At 36.1% G+C, this 18380-nt stretch overlaps 1 protein-coding gene across 2 annotated transcripts in view; it reads left to right on the top strand.

The window, feature by feature from the left end:
* LOC150107718 (casein kinase I-like) overlaps positions 1 to 18380 on the top strand; it is a 300934-nt gene that overhangs the window by 187508 nt on the left and 95046 nt on the right. The window contains exon 7 of one of the 2 annotated variants that reach the window (XM_090391487.1): positions 12197 to 12342. In XM_090391487.1, coding sequence (XP_090247613.1) covers positions 12197 to 12342 — 146 coding nt within the window. Of the gene's footprint in view, positions 1 to 12193; positions 12343 to 18380 lie in introns of both variants that reach the window. The other variant, XM_090391486.1, reaches the window with a different exon arrangement.

Genomic DNA, 18380 nt, shown 5'->3' with positions numbered 1-18380 from the left:
ACACATCAGGTACGAACTGAATATTATTGACCTTAATTGCCGGAACCATTTTGACGATATTTCGAACAGTTTAGACTACACCATCTGGAACAATATAGACTACATGTTACAATTTAGCTATGAGAAAACTTTTCACTTAAGCAAGGTGAACCAAATTAAAAAATTTGAAGACTGTATAAGAAAAAATACCATTCTTATAACAACCTCCCAGATGACAAAGTGATTGTTAACATGTCAGATCACGGCCTTACCAAACAGGAATCCAGCATCCTAAAGAAAGGTTTCAACTTCTCCATCACCCCTAATTTCATTCCAAAAATGGACTTCATTTGTGGAATTGAAAAAGGCCTCCATCCTCTCCCAGAGGCTAACGATATTAGATTCCAGACCACGATTATCCTTGCAACAGCAAAACAACCCAAACAGAACACCATTCCATACGATAGGAAGGCCATTTGTAACTTACGAAACAACAAAGAGATAATCATTACTAAAGCTGACAAGGGGAACTCCACAGCCATTCTTAACTCAAAAGACTATTTCACTAAGATAAACAATCTCCTGTCGGATAGTTCCACGTATAAAATACTAAAGAAAAATCGTATCATGACAGACCACCACGAAACAAACCTCCTGATCAGAAATATAACTGGTTGACCTAAGGAATTAAAAAGAAAACTCATATCCGCACATCCCATAACTCCTCGTCTTTATGGTGCACCCAAAGTGCATAAGGAGGGTGTTCCACTGCGTCCGATTGTGGATGGCAGATCTTCCCCTACATACCTATTGGCTAAACACCTTGCCAACTTACTAAAAGGTAAAATTAGACAGAGTCTTATATTAAGAACTCTCAACAATTTGTAGAGAAACTGAAGTGCGTTAAGACATCACAAATGGACAATTAACATTGTTAAAGATCTTTTCCCTACAGACATTACACAGTTGTTCAATCACTGCCTGAAATCAAATTTCTTCAAAGTAAACAACACAGTTTACCAACAATTGGAAAGCCTAGCAATGGGTAGCCCACTGTCACCACCTTGTACAGGCCTATTCATGGAAAAGTTGGAAAATGAAATTTTTACCAAAATTACATCTAAACCATCGATATGGTGGAGATATGTTGATGATATTTTCATCATTTGGAATGAAAACATGGAAAACCTAAGGCGTTTTTAGAGAGAATAAACTCATTTCATAACAAAATTAAATTTACTTTAGAAGTTGAAAAAAACAGACAACTCCCCCTCCTAGACATGCTGGTGAAAAGGCAGTATGTCTAGGAGGGGGAGAATAATTTTACACTTTCCATATACAGAAAACCTACCGATACTTGACGTTATTTACATTATCCTTCTAACCATCATAGATCACAAAAACATAGCATCATTCGCATGTTACGGAACAGAGCCAAAAAGTTTATTTCAGACAAAGAAGAGGTACAGACAGAACTTTCTCAAATTGCTATAACACTATCGCAGAATGGTTTTCCTACAAACATCATCAACAAATTCCTTTATAAAGACAACTTCCAACAACAAGGAAAAGTCGCCCAGTACGCTTCAACAGTAGTCATCCCTTATGTTGATTCAGTCTCTTCAAGATTAGCGAGAATGTTAAAATCTCACAACATCAGATTGGTATTTAAGCCAACTACTACCATCAGACAAGTATTAAGATCTCCTGAAGACAGCGTACCATATTTCAAATATCCAGGTGTTTATAGAATTCCATGTATGTGTGGTCTTTCATATATTGGGCAAACTTCAAGAAGCCTGGAAATCAGACAGATGGAGCATGTTGGGGATGTCAGTCACAACAGGACAGTCTCCTCATGCTTAGCACATCACTTTTCTACTTCCGACCATGCAATTGACTGGGAAAATAGCTCTATGCCGTATTTAGATGATGATTACAGTTACAGAATTTTCAAGGAAGCAGCAGTGGTATTAAGAATGGGTAACAACCTCAACAGAAATCAGGGTGCCATACTGAAAGATATATGGAAAAACTTAATCAACTCACTCAGTTTAACGGAACTACAATATGCGAAAAATCATGTAACATGTGTGCATACAACACATATCCATGGTTAATGCCAGACTTCTCTGGTATTTAGAAAGCAACAATATTCTCTCCAATACACAATGTGGGTTACGTGGCTTTGTTCAACTTTATACCATTTGGTTTGTTTAGAAACTTGCAAGAACATCTGGTTTCAGTTTTTTTTTGACATGGAAAAAGCTTATGAGACAGCTTAAAGATATGACATGTTAAAATACTCTATAACCTGAGCTTCAGAGGACACCTTCCTTTATTTATTAAAAACTTTCTGTCCAGGTGAACTTTCCAAGTCAGAGTGGGAAGTATGCTATCTTAGGAAGTGTTATTGCATGTCATCAAGAATAGGGTGTTCCCCAAGGCTCTGTCTTAAGGTGATGTGACACTTTTTGCTATCAAAGTTAACTCAATCACTGCACAGCTTCCTCCGACTGTAGACAATGCTCTATATGTTGATGACTTCATAATTACTGTCATTCTCTTAACATGAGTGTAATTGAAAGACAACTTCAGCATACACTTGATCATATTTCACTGTGGGCTATTAATAATGGGTTCAGGTTTTCAACAGAAAAAAGTGTCTTTGTTCACTTCTGTCGAAAACACACTCTTTGCCCAGATCCTGAATTAAGAATGGGACAAACTGTTATTCCAGTAGTTACAGAAACCAAGTTCTTGGGACTCATATTTGACACAAAACTTACATTCCTTGCACACATTCATCAACTAAAAGAAAAGTGCAAGAGAGCTTTGAACCTTTTTTGCACTCTATCCTCTACTGAGTGGGGTGCTGATCAATCTTCATTGCTTCATCTTTATTGTGCACTTATGTTCAAAGCTGGAATATGAGTCTCAAGTCTATGGTTTTGCAACACAATAACTTGTGATGGTGGATCCCATCCATTGTTTTGCACATCACCCACTCAAAGTCTTTATGTTGAAGCAAATGAACTGGCTTTATCACTTAGATGGAAACAGTTGTCACTTAATTATGCCCTAAAGATAGCCTCTCCCAGATCATCCTACATGGATTAATCTCTTTTCTCTGTGATGGGAAGCTCAATATCACACACTTCAGACTGCTATATGTCCTTTTGGTATGCGTATTAGAGACACTGTAAGCTGTTGGTATGAATGTTGACAACATTGCCTGCACCAAACATAACAGCATCCCTCCATGCTGGGTTTGCACTCCATCCTGCAACCTCTCACTTTGTCAGCTACAAAAGTCTCATCCTCCATCTGTCTACTTGCAGTTGTTTAATGCACATGTCCACTCAGATTTCCTGCCCATCTATACTTATGGTTCAAGAACTGATACTTTTTGTTTTGGTTGTGCTGCTGTGTTTCCTGACATTATTTCCAACCAGATCTCACGTGATTGCAGTAATTATACAGTGGAGTTGCATACCATTCAGCTTGCACTTGTGCATATAAAAAAAAACACGAAACCGAAATTGTGTAATTTATACACACTCATTAAGCTCTTTACATGCTATCTCCTCACCTATGTATAATCCACATCCAGTGCTGTATGAGGTGTTACATTTGTTGTACAAAATGAAAATCCTTAATTTGATGTTCAATTGTGCTGGATTCCCAGCCAACTGAGTAATTAACAAAGTTAATTGCTCAGTGGCAGTCATGTGTCAGCAAGCATTGACATTCTAGTCAACATATAAAGAAAAGAGAGGAAGTTGTTCTTGTTAGGCTCTGCATAGGTCACAATCATCTTACAGAGTCTTATTTACTGAGAGCTGATGACCTTCCCATGTGTGAAAAATGTAATACACATCTTGCTATTTGTCATATTCCGGTGAAGTGCCAGCACTTTACATGAGAGAGGAATAAAATTTTTATCTATCTAACCAAGCCATATATGCTCAGACAGATTGCATGGTTTTTAACTTTCTATAAGAATTAATTTGTACAAACACATTTGACTGTAATTTTGTTTAAATGTAGATACTGCATTGCTGAACTTAATTTTTATGCATGCATATTGTATAACAATTTTTTTTTGACTATTTACCTTATTTTTTCTTGTATAAGACGAACCCAAAATTAAGAAATCAATATTTTTAACATAAAATAGATCACAGTTGATATTTTTAAAATATTTAAAGTATATTTAGTAATTAGGTAATATTTTAAGATACATACTAAGATGCATTTTTAGAGATGCATTTAAGATGAATTTTCTGGGCTAACTTGGTTCGTGTTCTCATGGCTAACTCTTCTCTCCTCATGAAGTTGAAGCACCATTTTGCCTTTCCTATGAAATCAACAATGTTAATTTCTCTTGCAAACCTTTTTGCCTTATATTGAATAAGCCTGATTGACACACACACATATCCCACTATAGTGCTGCTCCATAATCCAAGTCTTAAGCCTCTGCTTCAAGTTTGGCCATTTTGCTGGTTTTCCTCTTAAGGCCCTCCTCTTTTTTGGCATCTTGAGTAGTTGTTCTTCCTGTTTTCTCCACTGTCTAATCATACACTCAGTGGAAGGAGGTCCAAACTCTTTCTCTCTGAAGCTTTATTTCCATGTTCTTTTACATAATTGATGACTTTTAACTTGAAGTTTGAAGAATATGACAATTGTTTTTAATTTTCAGACATTTTTATGGGCTAGTGTTCAAAATGTTGTTAATGATTAACTAACAAGTTGCAGACGTATGAATGCTTTCAGAGTTCCGATTGGTTTATTCAGAATCAGTCGTTAATGATGTCAATTGACATAGATAACAAAGGCTAGTGATAGGCAGAAGCATGTTCGTGGAGACAAGGTACTGGCAGTTTCGCCATGGCAACTGCAGGTCTCTCAACCAGTTACCCCCCCCCCCCTCCTGCTTATAAGACAACCCCCAATTTTTGGTGTAAAAATTTTAGAATAAAAAGTATCGCCTTATACACGGAAAAATACAGTATGTACTTCTGTAATAACATTTGCTGTAATTTTATTTATATTTGGATACTGCTCTATTGGAAGTTTTTCCACTTGGTTATACTATAAATTAAAGACATCAAGAAATTATATATACTTGGTTTAATCCTTTATCCAAGTGTAAGCAAACAAGTTTGTGCCTGAACTAATTTCAGGACTGGGGCACTTCGTATAAAGAAGCTAAGACTTCACACATCACTTGCTTTATTATCCCATAATGCAAAGCACATTTCTTTGCAGACAAAGAAAGACTTTTTGTACTTGCTTTTTGTTTATTACTTTTTATTTTGACTATTTATGTATTGCTGTAACCTTTGCAGTAATTTTATTTATATGTAGATACTGCATCGTGAAACTTACTTTTGTGCATGCATATTGTATACTAATTTCTATTGAACTATATATGTACTTCTGTAACCTTTGCTGTAATTTTATTTATATGTAGATACTGCATTGTGAAACTTAATTTTTGTGCATGCATATTGTATACTAATTTCTGTTGAACTATATATGTACTCCTGTAATCTTTTGTTATAATTTTATTTATATGTATATACTGCATTGCTTGGCTTAGTTTTTGCAATTTTACAAATTTTCTTTAACTGTTTTGCTGTAACCTTTATTATGATGCAGTATGTTATGGAGTGGTTAATTAGGAAACTGATTCTCTCCCTTGGATCTGGTATTGTTACTATCACTGTAGAGTAGAAGTTGATTCTTTATACCACACAATTTTTACCAAGTCTATGAGTTTCACTCAACCTAATATGTTCCATTTTATTCTTTCTGTTTTTAGCAATAACTCTTCTAGTTCCTTTCCTTCATGGTTAAGCAGTGATCAGCATTCATTATTAAAAATTATGGAACAGCTACGATGTTATAGTAAAAATTCAGTTTAATATAAACCAAATTAATCACTCTGTTTCAACCTTCATTAAGGTCATCAACTGGCATATACACATATATTCAAAGAAACATGCTACATTACCATCTACATGGGATGCTAAAGTTACACTAATTTAGTCAACCGTTAAAACTACTGGCCTGACCTCTAGTCAGGCCAGTAGTTTTAACTTAAATTTTTAAAAAAAGTTAATTTTTTTCTATTTAACTTAAATAGGAAAAATCGTATTATATCAAAGCTACAATCCTGTTGTTGTTATTATTATTATTATTTTTCTATTTGGTTAAAAATCATTAAAAGATTAAGCTAGAGAGAAACATGTTCTCACATAATTATTCATATAAGGACACATAAAAATTAAAACAAAAGAGTATGGATGGTGGCCAATAAGAACTGAAATAATTGTTATGCTGAAATAATTATTCCTAAAGTATAGGTTTTCTGGAAAACTGAAGAACTTAAGCGGGCTGAACATGTGTCATCCAAATTCTTGGGATTTTTATGCCACCATTATTAAGATTAGGATGGCTAATCAAAATTTCACAGGCTTCTTTAAATTTGCATTCACACCTGGTTTTTGTATAATGTAAAGAAACAAGTACTTTTAATAATGAACCCTTCTAGTTGTTTCTCCTAGTAATGACCTACTTGTAGGTACACACATATAATTTTCTAATATTAATATAATTACATTTCACAATCTGGTAATAATTCTCGTAGAAAGGCTTATACGTTGGTTATACATGATTATTAATTAATTTAAGGAATTCACAATGTACACTAGAATATAAATTAAATAAACTTTAATATATATTTCAGCAACGTCACGTTGCCATCTTCAAAGGAACTTAAAATAAAGACATATGCATGCAGACACTACACACAGTAAATGAGGATGAAGCAAGGAAGCTATTGTTTCTCCTAAAAGTCCTGATGGTCTCCCCTAGCTGGTTATGTAGGTATTCTTGGCTGTTGGGCTGAAGGTCTCCTGATGTACATCTCTCAAATTTGGGGCAGTCTCATGCAACCAAATTTGTTGAGGTTAGGCATGTTTTTTAGGGCCGAGGCTGATTCCATGAAAAGTCTTTCAAATTTGAACTTGCTATGGTGTATTATTGTGACTCTTCCACCGTATTCTGCGGCTTGTATCCAGAGCATGGTCTGCAAGAACATAGTGGCTATACTGGTGAAAACGGATGTAGTCCTTGTGTTCTGATATTTGTTGTCCTGCCTGTTTGGCCAAAGTAGGACAGCTTACAGCTGCAAGGGACCTGGTATACACACGGTAGGTCTAGGGGAAGTGGTTGGTCTTTAGTGGAGCGGATAAGGGATGTCAATTTTCTATATGGTCTGTAACAAGAGGTCAAGTCATGTTTTTTTTTTTTTTAAGATTTTGGTAAATTTTTCTGAGGTGCCTCGGATGTAGGGAATGGTGATGGATTTAGAGTAATCCTTGTTGTGAAGGGGGGGAAGGTTGTGGTTTACCATTTTCAATATTTTTTGGATTTTTTTGGGGGGAGGTAGCCATTGGCTGAGAAAGTGTTAAGGATGTGATTTAGTTCAGTGGTTAGGGCATTGTCATTTGAACAGATTAGTTTAGTCCTGTTGTATAGTGTCTTAATAACTCCATATTATTGTGAAGGGAGGGGTTGTTAGTGAATGTATCTGCCTGTATGGATGAGTTTTCTATAAACTGAGAAAAACCAAGGTTCCATCAGGCTGGTGGGTGACTAGTGTGTCTAGGAAAGGGAGGCAGTTGTTTTTCCTCTTTTTCAAGGGTGAACTTGATTCTGGGGTGTTGGTTGTTTAAATGTGTTAAGAAGGAGAGGAGTGTATCAGAGCCATGTGGCCAAATAGCGAACACATTATCAACGTAGTGAAGCCATATGGTTGATTTTTGTGTGGCAGAGTTTAAGGCTTTCTCTTCAAAAGTCTTCCATAAAGAAGTTGGCCAAGGGTGAGGAAAGTGGTGAACCCATGGCTGTCCCCTCTATCTGTTTTAGAATTTTTTCTGCCAAAGAATAGCCTGAGTTCATTGTGAACTGAAATATGGCTGAGATATCAGGAGGAAATTTAGCTTGGATTAGCTCTATGGTTTCCTTGAATGGGACATTTGTGAATAAAGAGGAGATGTCAAAACTGGCCAATATGTCAGTATGTTGGAGTGTAAGGTTTTCTATGCTGGCTTTGAAATGGGCTGAGTTTTTTGTGTGTGATGGTGTGTTGCAAGTACAGTGTGTGAGCACTTTGGCCAAATGTTTAGCTAATTTGTATGTGGGGGGAATCGGTGCCATTCACTATGGGACGTAATGGCACATTTTCTTTGTATTTTTGGGAGTCCATATATACGGGAGGGGGGGGGATATAGAGTTAAACGGTTTTAATTTGTTAGTAACTTCTACAGGCCAAGAAGTGACCTTCTTAAGGAGCCTATAGAGTTTTCTTCTGATTTGTGAGTTGGTGGGATTGTATTCAGTAGGGAGGTAAGTAGCCTGATCTAATAATAGAGCATTAAGCTTACCTGTGTAGTCCATTTGGTTGAGTACTACTACGGTGGCATTTCCCTTATCCACTTTGGTGATTACTATTTCTTTGTTTTACTTCATTTCCTGCAGAGCTTTATATTCACTATTGGATATGTTGATTTTTGGTGGTCTTGCTTTGGTGAGAAAACTACATCTAGTCTAATATTGTTGGGATGTGGTTTGGAAGGTAGCGGAACCCACATTCAATCTGGATCGTTATATCATCGGCAGGTATTTTTCTGGGAGCAATGGCGAGGTTGTGGTCACGTTAAAGAGTGATGAGTGCTGCAGGCTTCAAAGTAACAGAAGAAAGGTTGGCTACAGTGTTGGTTGGAAGTTTTGGTTCAGAGGTCGAGTTCTTTTTTAATTTCTCAAATTTCTTGGTATGTCGACCGTATTTTCTCAAATTATTTATCTGCCGCAGTGATCAAGAATTACTATCATCCACAAGATTCCATTGCATGCAAGGTCCGCCAATATGGTAAAATGAAGCTGAAGTTATCAAGACAACTGAATTGTCTGACCTTCCTAAAACACTGCCAGGTTAATCAGGTAATCCCAAATTGTGTGAAATTTAAGCACTGTTTCTTTTCACAAAAGGCTCTCCGAATTTATAACCGCGCCAGCTACTCTGCTACGGGAACAAATTGCTGCCACCCACGTTCTCTCCAGCTGACGCAAATAAAGCTATTCGGGTGCTTGAAGAAGAGCTTTTCAACATGTTAAATCACGAGTTTTGGTCAATTTTATATAATGTCTCGTTCCACTGCAGCAGATAAAGAATTTGAGAAAATACAGGGTCGATATATCAAGAAATTTGAGAAATTAAAAAATTACTCGACCTCCGAACCAAAACTTCCAACCAACACTGTAGTCAACCTTTCTTCTCTGTTACACTGAAGCCTGCAGCCCTCATCGCTCTTTCACATGGCCACAACTTCGCTCTTGCTCCCAGAAAAATACCGGCCGAGGATATAATGATCCAGATTGAATGCGGGATCTGCCACCTTCCAAACCACATTGCCAACAATATTAGACTGGATGTAGTTTGTGTTCTCACCAAAGCAAGACCACCAAAAACCAACATATCCGATAGTGAATATAAAATTCTGCAGGAAATGGAGAAAAACAAAGAAATAGTAATCACCAAAGCGGATAAGGGAAACACCACCGTAGTACTCAAAACCAAACGGACTACACAGGTAAGTTTAATGCTCTATTATTAGATCGGGCTACTTACCTCCCTATCGAATACAATCCCACCAACTCACAAATCAGAAAACTCCATAGGCTCCTTAAAAAGGAGCCTACAGAGTTTTACTTAACTTCTTGGCCTGTAGAAGTTACTAACAAATTAAAACCGTTTAACTCTACCCCCCCCCCCCCCCCCCCCCCCCGTATATATGGACTCCCAAAAATACATAAAGAAAATGTGCCATTACGTCCCATAGTGAATAGCACTGATTCCCCACATACAAATTAGCTAAACATTTGGCCAAAGCGCTCACACACTGTACTGGCAACACACATAAGAAACTCAGCCCATTTCAAAGCCAGCATAGAAAACCTTACACTCCAACATACTGACATATTGGCCAGTTTTGACATCTCCTCTTTATTCACAAATGTCCCGCTCAAGGAAACCATAGAGCTAATCCAAGCTAAATTTCCTCCCGATATCTCAGCCATATTTCAGTTCACAATGAACTCGGGCTATTCCATTTGGCAGGAAAAAAACAGATAGAGGGGACAGCCATGGGTTCACCACTTTCCTCACCCTTGGCCAACTTCTTTATGGAGACTTTTGAAGAAAAAGCCTTAAATTCTGCCCCACAAAAACCAACCGCATGACTTTGCTGCGTTGATGATGTGTTTGCTATTTGGCCACATGGCTCTGATATACTCCTCTCCTTATTAACACACTTAAACAACCAATACCCCAGAATCAAGTTCACCCTGGAAAAAGAGGAAAACAACAGCCTCCCTTTCCTAGACACACTAGTCACCCGCCAGCCTAATGAAACCTTGGTTTTCTCAGTTTATAGAAAACCCACCATACAGGCAGATACATTCACCAGCAATCCCCCCCTCACAACAATATGGAGTTATTAAGATACCATACAAAAGGGCTAAACTAATCTGTTCAAATGACAATGCCCTAACCACTGAACTAAATCACATCCTCAACACTTTGTCAGCCAATGGCTACCCTCCCCAAAAAATATTTTAACCAACACCCCCCCCCCCCTTCACAATAAGGATTTCTCTAAATCCATCGCTATTCCCTGCATCTGAGACACCTCGGAAAAAATTACCAAAATCTTAAAAAAAACATGACTTGACCTCTTGTTACAGACCATATAGAAAATTGACATCCCTTATCCGCTCCACTAAAGACCAACCACTTCCCCTAGACCTACCGTGTGTATACCAGGTCCCTTGCAGCTGTAAGCTGTCCTACTTTGGCCAAACAGGCAGGACAACAAATATCAGAACACAAGGACTACATCCGTTTTCACCAGTATAGCCACTATGTTCTTGCAGACCATGCTCTGGATACAAGCCGCAGAATACGGTGGAAGAGTCACAATAATACACCATAGCAAGTTCAAATTTGAAAGACTTTTCATGGAATCAGCCTCGGCCCTAAAAAACATGCCTAACCTCAACAAATTTGGTTGCATGAGACTGCCCCAAATTTGAGAGATGTACATCAGGAGACCTTCAGCCCAACAGCCAAGAATACCTACATAACCAGCTAGGGGACACCATCAGGACTTTTAGGAGAAACAATAGATTCCTCGCTTCGTCCTCATTTACTGTGTGCAGTGCTTGTGTGCACGTGTCTTTATTTTAAGTTCCTTTGGAGATGGCAATGTGACGTTTCCGAAATATTGGAAATATATGTTAAAGTTTATTTAATTTATATTCTAGTGTACGTTATGAATTCCTTAAGGTAATTAATAATCAAAATCTGGTAGTAGTGTTTCTCAAATTTCTTATCAAGAGTGGACCTCCCCAAAAGGTTTGTCTGTCTATCATATGGTTGAGAGACTCTGTGGTCTCTATTATATGTATTTTATATCATTGAGGTGTGTGTGTGTGTGGTGGAGTTGGGGTGATCTAATTCTTCATTTGCTGACTAGACTTCATGGAAGATCCATCTGCTTAGGTAAGGTAAAATACCTTGAATAGGAAGCAGATTCTTCCCTAGTCCTTGGAGCAATTCATACCATGTCACTAATTAAAAAGTGTCAGACACATAATGGCAAAGAATATTTTATTGTGACGGATAGTTGGTCAAAATAATAAATAAATGACATTGGATAACATCAACATTAAATTGCAACAGAATTTATACTCTTTAGTAAACTGTTTTAGCACATTGTTCATTATTATTATGAGTGTCTGTTATAGAGATCATGTTTTTGATTTTATTAACGTGATGCTGTACTTTTGTTAAAATGTAGTTAGTTACTTAATGAAGAGAATTAGCAGAAGGAATAAGTTCTTTACTGAATTTCAAAAAAAAAGATGATGTGGAAAAACTTATTTTGTCATAAAACATCTGATTTGTGATGTTCAGTTTTACTAGCTCCATAGTAGTCAGTTGCTGTTATGAGATGGTTGTATTTTATATTATGTGAGTATTTTGTATTTGATATTTTGTTTGTATTCCTGCATTTGAAATTTAAATAATTCAAGTTACTGTATTAGTTAATGTTAACTTATGATGACTCTTAATTATTTACAGAAGAAATGGCCACATACCTGCAGTATGTTAGGAGGTTAGATTTCTTTGAAACACCAGATTATGATTATTTAAGGAAGCTCTTTCAAGATCTTTTTGAGAAAAAAGGATATGTGGACGATGGAGATTTTGATTGGACCGGAAAACAACTTGTAAGTAGACAGCATTGTTGTATATGTTTTTCTGCTGTGATTATTTATGTATGAAAAAGCAAATCTCTTTTTTGCTATGATAAGTCCTTTATTCCAAGAAATCAAGAAGAAAAGTGCTATTCATAAATTCATTTTCAAAGTGGACTGATCTAAACAACAGTTATTTAATTATAATAAAAAAATTATATTTTGCAATAAGTTTATAAATCATTTTACTTTCCTAAGAGAATCAGGTAGTTTGCATGTTTTTTAAATGTCAAATCCAACAATAACCTCCATTTTTTTTTTTTTTTTTTTAAATGTCTAGAGGTTTTGAAAAATGCACCGTATATTACACACACAATAATTAGATAGCAATGTATTCAATATATAACTTTAAAAACTTAGCATTTTTAGCTGTATTTTCATTTGTAAATGCCTAATATTTTATAAGATTTAGTCTTTCAAGTGCTGGGTTTCATGATGACATTTTTCCATTGTTCATCACTTATATTTCTATATTTTGCATATGGTTGCGAGTATAGGTTAGATGGGAAGAAATATACTCGGTAAAGAAAGAAGTATATTATTAATAAGAGATTTTAATATGATCCAGGTTTTTTTGTTTCCTAGTGTCATTTTTGGCTGAAGTAATTCCACTGAAACACTGTCTGTAAAATTATTAAACGAAGTACATCGTGACTCAACAGTGATAAATTAAAGATAGGAAGAAATTATATTCTTGGTTTCATCCTTTATCTAAGTGTTAGCAAACAAAGTTTGCACGTGAAGTCACTTCACGACTGGGCTATTTGTATTTAGAAGCTAGTGACCTCACATTAATTGCCTTAAGTATCCCATAATGAAATACATTTATCCTTACAGGCATGTATAATGCTATGTATTATCAGAACGGCCACTAGCCAGACCCAGAAGTAATACCAAGCTTGAAGTAATGCAGAAGTCATATTTCCATATACAAGTAGCCAAAAGGTCTCATACCTTATCACTAAAATACTCTAGATTAGAGATAGATGTTGAAAGTTTTTTCACTTGGTTATACTCTAAATTAAATCTGCCAAGAAATTATATTCTTGATGGTTTCAACATCTATCTCTAATCCAGAGTATTTTTAGTAATAAAGTGGGACACCTTTTGGCTATTTGTGTGTGGAAATATGGCTTCTACACTATTTCAACCTTTATCACTTCTGGGTCTGGCTCCCACTAATGTGCTTTTGTTCTGAAGTGGTTGCTTTCCTTGAGATATATAAGCGGATATAATTTTGTCCGGTCTTATATGCCATGCTAGGTTATCATACCTGATTTTCTTGCCTCATTTTGTTGCTGCTCAGAGGTGGGGTGAGCCTGCCATTGGGCAGAGCCACTGCTAAGTGTTCTTCTTGGTGGTAGGGTGAACCTGTCACTGAGTGGAACTACCACTGAGTTAAATGATCCTTCAGGCCACTCATTGTTGGGTGATCTGAGGGATCGCACGAGTTTTTGGAGAGTTTTTTCTTACCTCAATAAAAGTCTAAACTGGTCTGGGTAGTGGCTCTTCTGATAATCATGGCATTATACATGTTCATAAGGATATGTGCATTGTATTATGGGATACTAAGGTAATTGATGTGAAGTTTAGCTTCTGTATGCAAATAGCCCAGTCGTGAAGTGATTTCACATGCAAATTTTGTTTGCTTACACTTGGATAAAGGATTAAACCAAGAATATAATTTCTTGGCATCTTTAATTTATAGTATAACCAAGTGAAAAAACTTTCAACATCAACAGTGCTAGAAAATATTATGATAGAATGTAGTTAGATCAAAAAATAACAGAAATTCCAAAAAATAAAGAAAAATAATGAAATATGCCCCAAAAAATCCAACACAAAACTCCACGTAAAAAGGAAAAAAAAAAGCCTACTTCCACATAAAGTTTATCAACATTGATATTCACCACTTAAGACATCTAAACCTGATTTGTTACTCATCGCTGAATTTCAACTGGCATCCTCTGACTGCAGCTCACTTATGCATGATGCCTTCATAAAAAAATGGAATGTGAAATTTTGTCCGATCTTATATGCCATGCCAGGTTATCATACTTGATTTTCTTGCCTCATTTTGTTGCTTTCATTTGCTGTCTTCACTGCGCCTCTAATTCTGATGATTATACTGACCTTTTTTGATTATTTGTCTCTGAAAGTTGATCACATACAATTTAAACACCCAAACAGTGAGATAATCTTCCGTGGAGGTTTCAACACCAATCTGGTTGGCTAACTGGTTAGCATATCTGTTTTCCCCATCCAAGAGGCTGCAGGTTCATATCCTGCTGTGGGCGTGAATGTTTTTAGGTGGTAGATGTAGTTTGTCACCCAGTGTGAGACCACTGTCTGGTTTATTGGAGCTGAAGTGGCTTGAAAATAGGGTTTCCGGACTACATAAATTAAGTTTACAAAACCTTTTGTAAGTGGGAGCCAAGTAAAAAAAAAAAAAAAAGGAAAAAAAAGAAAAAATCTGACTAGTTTACCCTTCTCTAATTTCACAAAGCTAGGGAAAAGAAGTTGAAATGTTTACTGTAATGATCTAATGACAAATGTTAACCTACTTACCAGAATTCCATATAATTCCTTATTCTCCTAACATTTTGGACTTAACTAGCTCCCTCCTACTCCATTGTTGATGAGCTTTCCTCTTGACAACTCTGTCCATAATCTTGTCCATTTTTCTTTTTCTAAGAATTCTTCTTCTTCTCCCAACCAGTCTTTCTCATATCTTGTGGCACTACAGTGGTACTTGTTGGGATGACCCTAAGGAATTCAAGGTCTTTTCCATGATCAGATTATTGTATCTACCCTTCCAATCCAAGCAACACTTGTTTTGATCTAATATCTGAAGTTATTTTACTGTGATAAGTGCCCTTTTCCCAGTCCATTCAAAATCCCTGATCCTTATCCAAGGCCTTGGTTTTCCAACAAATTTGCTAAAGCAGTCCAAGATAAAAATGCAACATACACTCAGTGGTGCAAACTAAAGACTCCCAACCTCTTACTGAACTTACACTACAACCCATAACTGTAAAAAAGTTACCAAGAAATCTAAACAGGTACTATGAGAGCTCTAATCCAATCTAAGGGCCAATTCTGAGTGTACTTTCTTTTTAAATGATGATAGTTGAACCTTCAGGTCCCTTTGTCAATGCTGTTGAGCAAAACTTCTGCCCATCTGTTTCCACCTCTCTCTCATCATGATGAGGTAGACCTCTTGGCATCATTCTTCTTAAATTGTTGCTTAGATGATCAAGGCAATTATAATTCCAATCCCACTTTCACTATGTCTTCTCTGATCTTATGATAGATGCTCCCCCACTAAACTAGCCAATCTCTGTTTCTCCACTACTCTCTAGTCATGTATAACCACAGCTGGGTGCTGGTTAACATCCATATATATCATTCAGCTACAGACTCACTGAACCAACTTCTCATCCTCTTTCTTTATTCCATGTACTTCTGACCATAGGAGCAGTCTTCCTTATAACATTTTCCTCAATGCATATGACCTCCAGCTCTTCAAGAAATACATTAACAGATTCCTTTCTTCTCTCACTTGCCCATGCATTCACATGTCACTGTCGTGTGTTGTCTTGGGACCTCTTGTGTATAGGATTGATTTAAAAAAAAAAAGTTATGTGCATTCATTGGAAGCACAGAAAGTTGTCAGAAATCTGAAATGCAAAAGGCTACCAGAGTAGATACTCTGGTAGCCTTTTGCATTTCAAGCAGAAAGGCTCAAATACAGAGGTGTATAAAAGTTTTACAGCACCTACATGCAGAATTCAGGTCTGATCACATCAGAATTTCAGATGGTTGGATTAGAGCTCTCATAGTACCCATCTATTAAGGAAATAAAACTGAATGTGATAATTACAGAAGAATTTCTCTACTAAGCATTTAGTGTAAGATTTATGAATGTATATGTGAGGAGATGGTAAGAAAAATAGTGAAAGAGAAACTTGAAAAAAGAAGCTGGGTTCAAACCAAAGAGTGGTCAAGATGAGAATTTCTACTTTAAGACAAATAGTTGAGAAATTAGAATATCATAAGAATCTGATTTGAACCCAAATCTGATTAGATTTGGAAAAGGCATATGATAGGGTACAAAGAGAAATGCTCTTCACCCCTACAATTATATGATATAAATGAGGCATCATACAGAGTGATATATACAGTAGTGAACAGATTAATCTGAACGCTCACATTTTAAGACAAACTTTAATTTTGCAAGAAAATAAGTACGAAACTTAAACTCCAATTTTACCTAATAATTTATGTGTGTGCACCTTTGTTTCTAATAAGTTCATTAATTCGCTTAGGCATGGACTCTACCAAGGTTGAACACATTGGTAGAGTCCATAATGGATTGTATTAAGTATTGCAATTTAATTTTCCAAGTCTCTTTTTCTCTATGGCCCACAAATTTTCTATTGGGTTAATGTCAGAGACTTATCTGGCACTGAAGAAAATAAATGTCATGATTTTGAGGAACTCTTTCACTTTGTTTTTTGAAGTATGGCATGGAATGAGATCCTGTTGGATGATGTGTTCTTTGTCCTTCTGGATCTGCAAGACCACTCTTCATAGGTAAGTGACCCTCATAGGTAAAATAACTCCAGAACATCTTTTTAGCTGGGTGTTTAGGAGCTTGTTTGAAGGTGGACAGGAGAAGTCTTCTCAGCTGCTGATTTGCAAACATAAAGTATTCACTCTCCTTGTACAAAGAAATGGCTCTCATCTGAGAATATGACCTCCTTCCACTTCCCAACAGTTTAATTTTTGTGCACTTGTTTCATTTTTAATTTGTGGGCAGTCCTCCCTGTTTCCAACAATCTTCAACAAATTGTCATGTCTGAAACATTAATCCCACTAGCTGCCAAGTCAGAGTTCTACACAATCTTGGATTCATTTTGCTTTTCCTAATTAGTAAATGATCTTGAGTAAGTGTAGTTTTCACCCACATTTTCATTTTCTGTCAAGAGAAAAGGTACCTGTCTTCCTAAACCTCTTTAAAATCACATTAACAAAACCTAAACTAATATCACACTCATTTGTTTTTCAGTCATGGATGTGTGCTACATGTCAGGTACATATAGTACTATCATGTTATGATAGTACTACATGAAGAACTTACATCATTACTAACTTCCTATCAACAATCTTCCTCCAAATCAATCTGTTATATATATCAAGACTCCAACATTATCAGATCTTATATTTCTGTCTTCTAAGGTGTTTTTTACTATCCACCTATATCTTAGTCTTCCTGCCAACCTGTCAGAGAAAATTACACTGAAAATTACCATATCACCTGAGATTAGCTCTGCTAACACATTCCTTGATGCTAACAATGTAAGTTCTTTTGTAATATCCTCGTTTTTAATATGATATTGCCATTGATGCCATCTGTTCATGCCCCTAATCTTTCTCAGGACTCTCATATCTATGGTCTCTAGTCTTTGGTCAAGTGTTTTATTTTTAACCCATCTCTCAGATTCATAAGTTAAAATTGGTTTGAACACTGTCTTATATACAGCTAATGTAAAGTTTTGAACTAATTTCTCTCATTTTTCATATAAATTAATTCAGTTGACTTCCTACCATACCAGCTTTGTCGATTCTATTGTCTATTTCCATATTTAATTTACTGTTTTCACTAAAAATTATGCCTAAGTAGATGAAATGTTTCACTTGTTCTATAGGTTCTCCATTCATGATACAATTGATATTTTCATTGTCTCTGCTATTTTTATTGTGTTTGTCTTGTTATCGCTGATATCTACCAAATTTATTACAACAGTTATTCAGTTTAGTCAGGGAATCTTGCAGACTTTTATTAGATTTATTTAAAATTATAACATCATCTGCATTAAGTAAAAGAGTTGAGATTAACATCTCCAGTTTTGATATCAGGTTTAATATCAATTTCCTTCATAATGTGATCCATATAGATAATGAATAACAGAGGGGATAACGTACATCCTTGTCTGAATTAAAAGGTT

The sequence above is a fragment of the Typopeltis vanoorti genome, chromosome 4, assembly GCF_054136105.1.
Source record: "Typopeltis vanoorti isolate ZY-2024b chromosome 4, IOZ_Tvanoo_1.0, whole genome shotgun sequence".
Taxonomy (NCBI): domain Eukaryota; kingdom Metazoa; phylum Arthropoda; class Arachnida; order Uropygi; family Thelyphonidae; genus Typopeltis; species Typopeltis vanoorti.
Note: the sequence above shows the minus strand (reverse complement) of the source record. Positions and strands in the feature narration are given on the sequence as shown.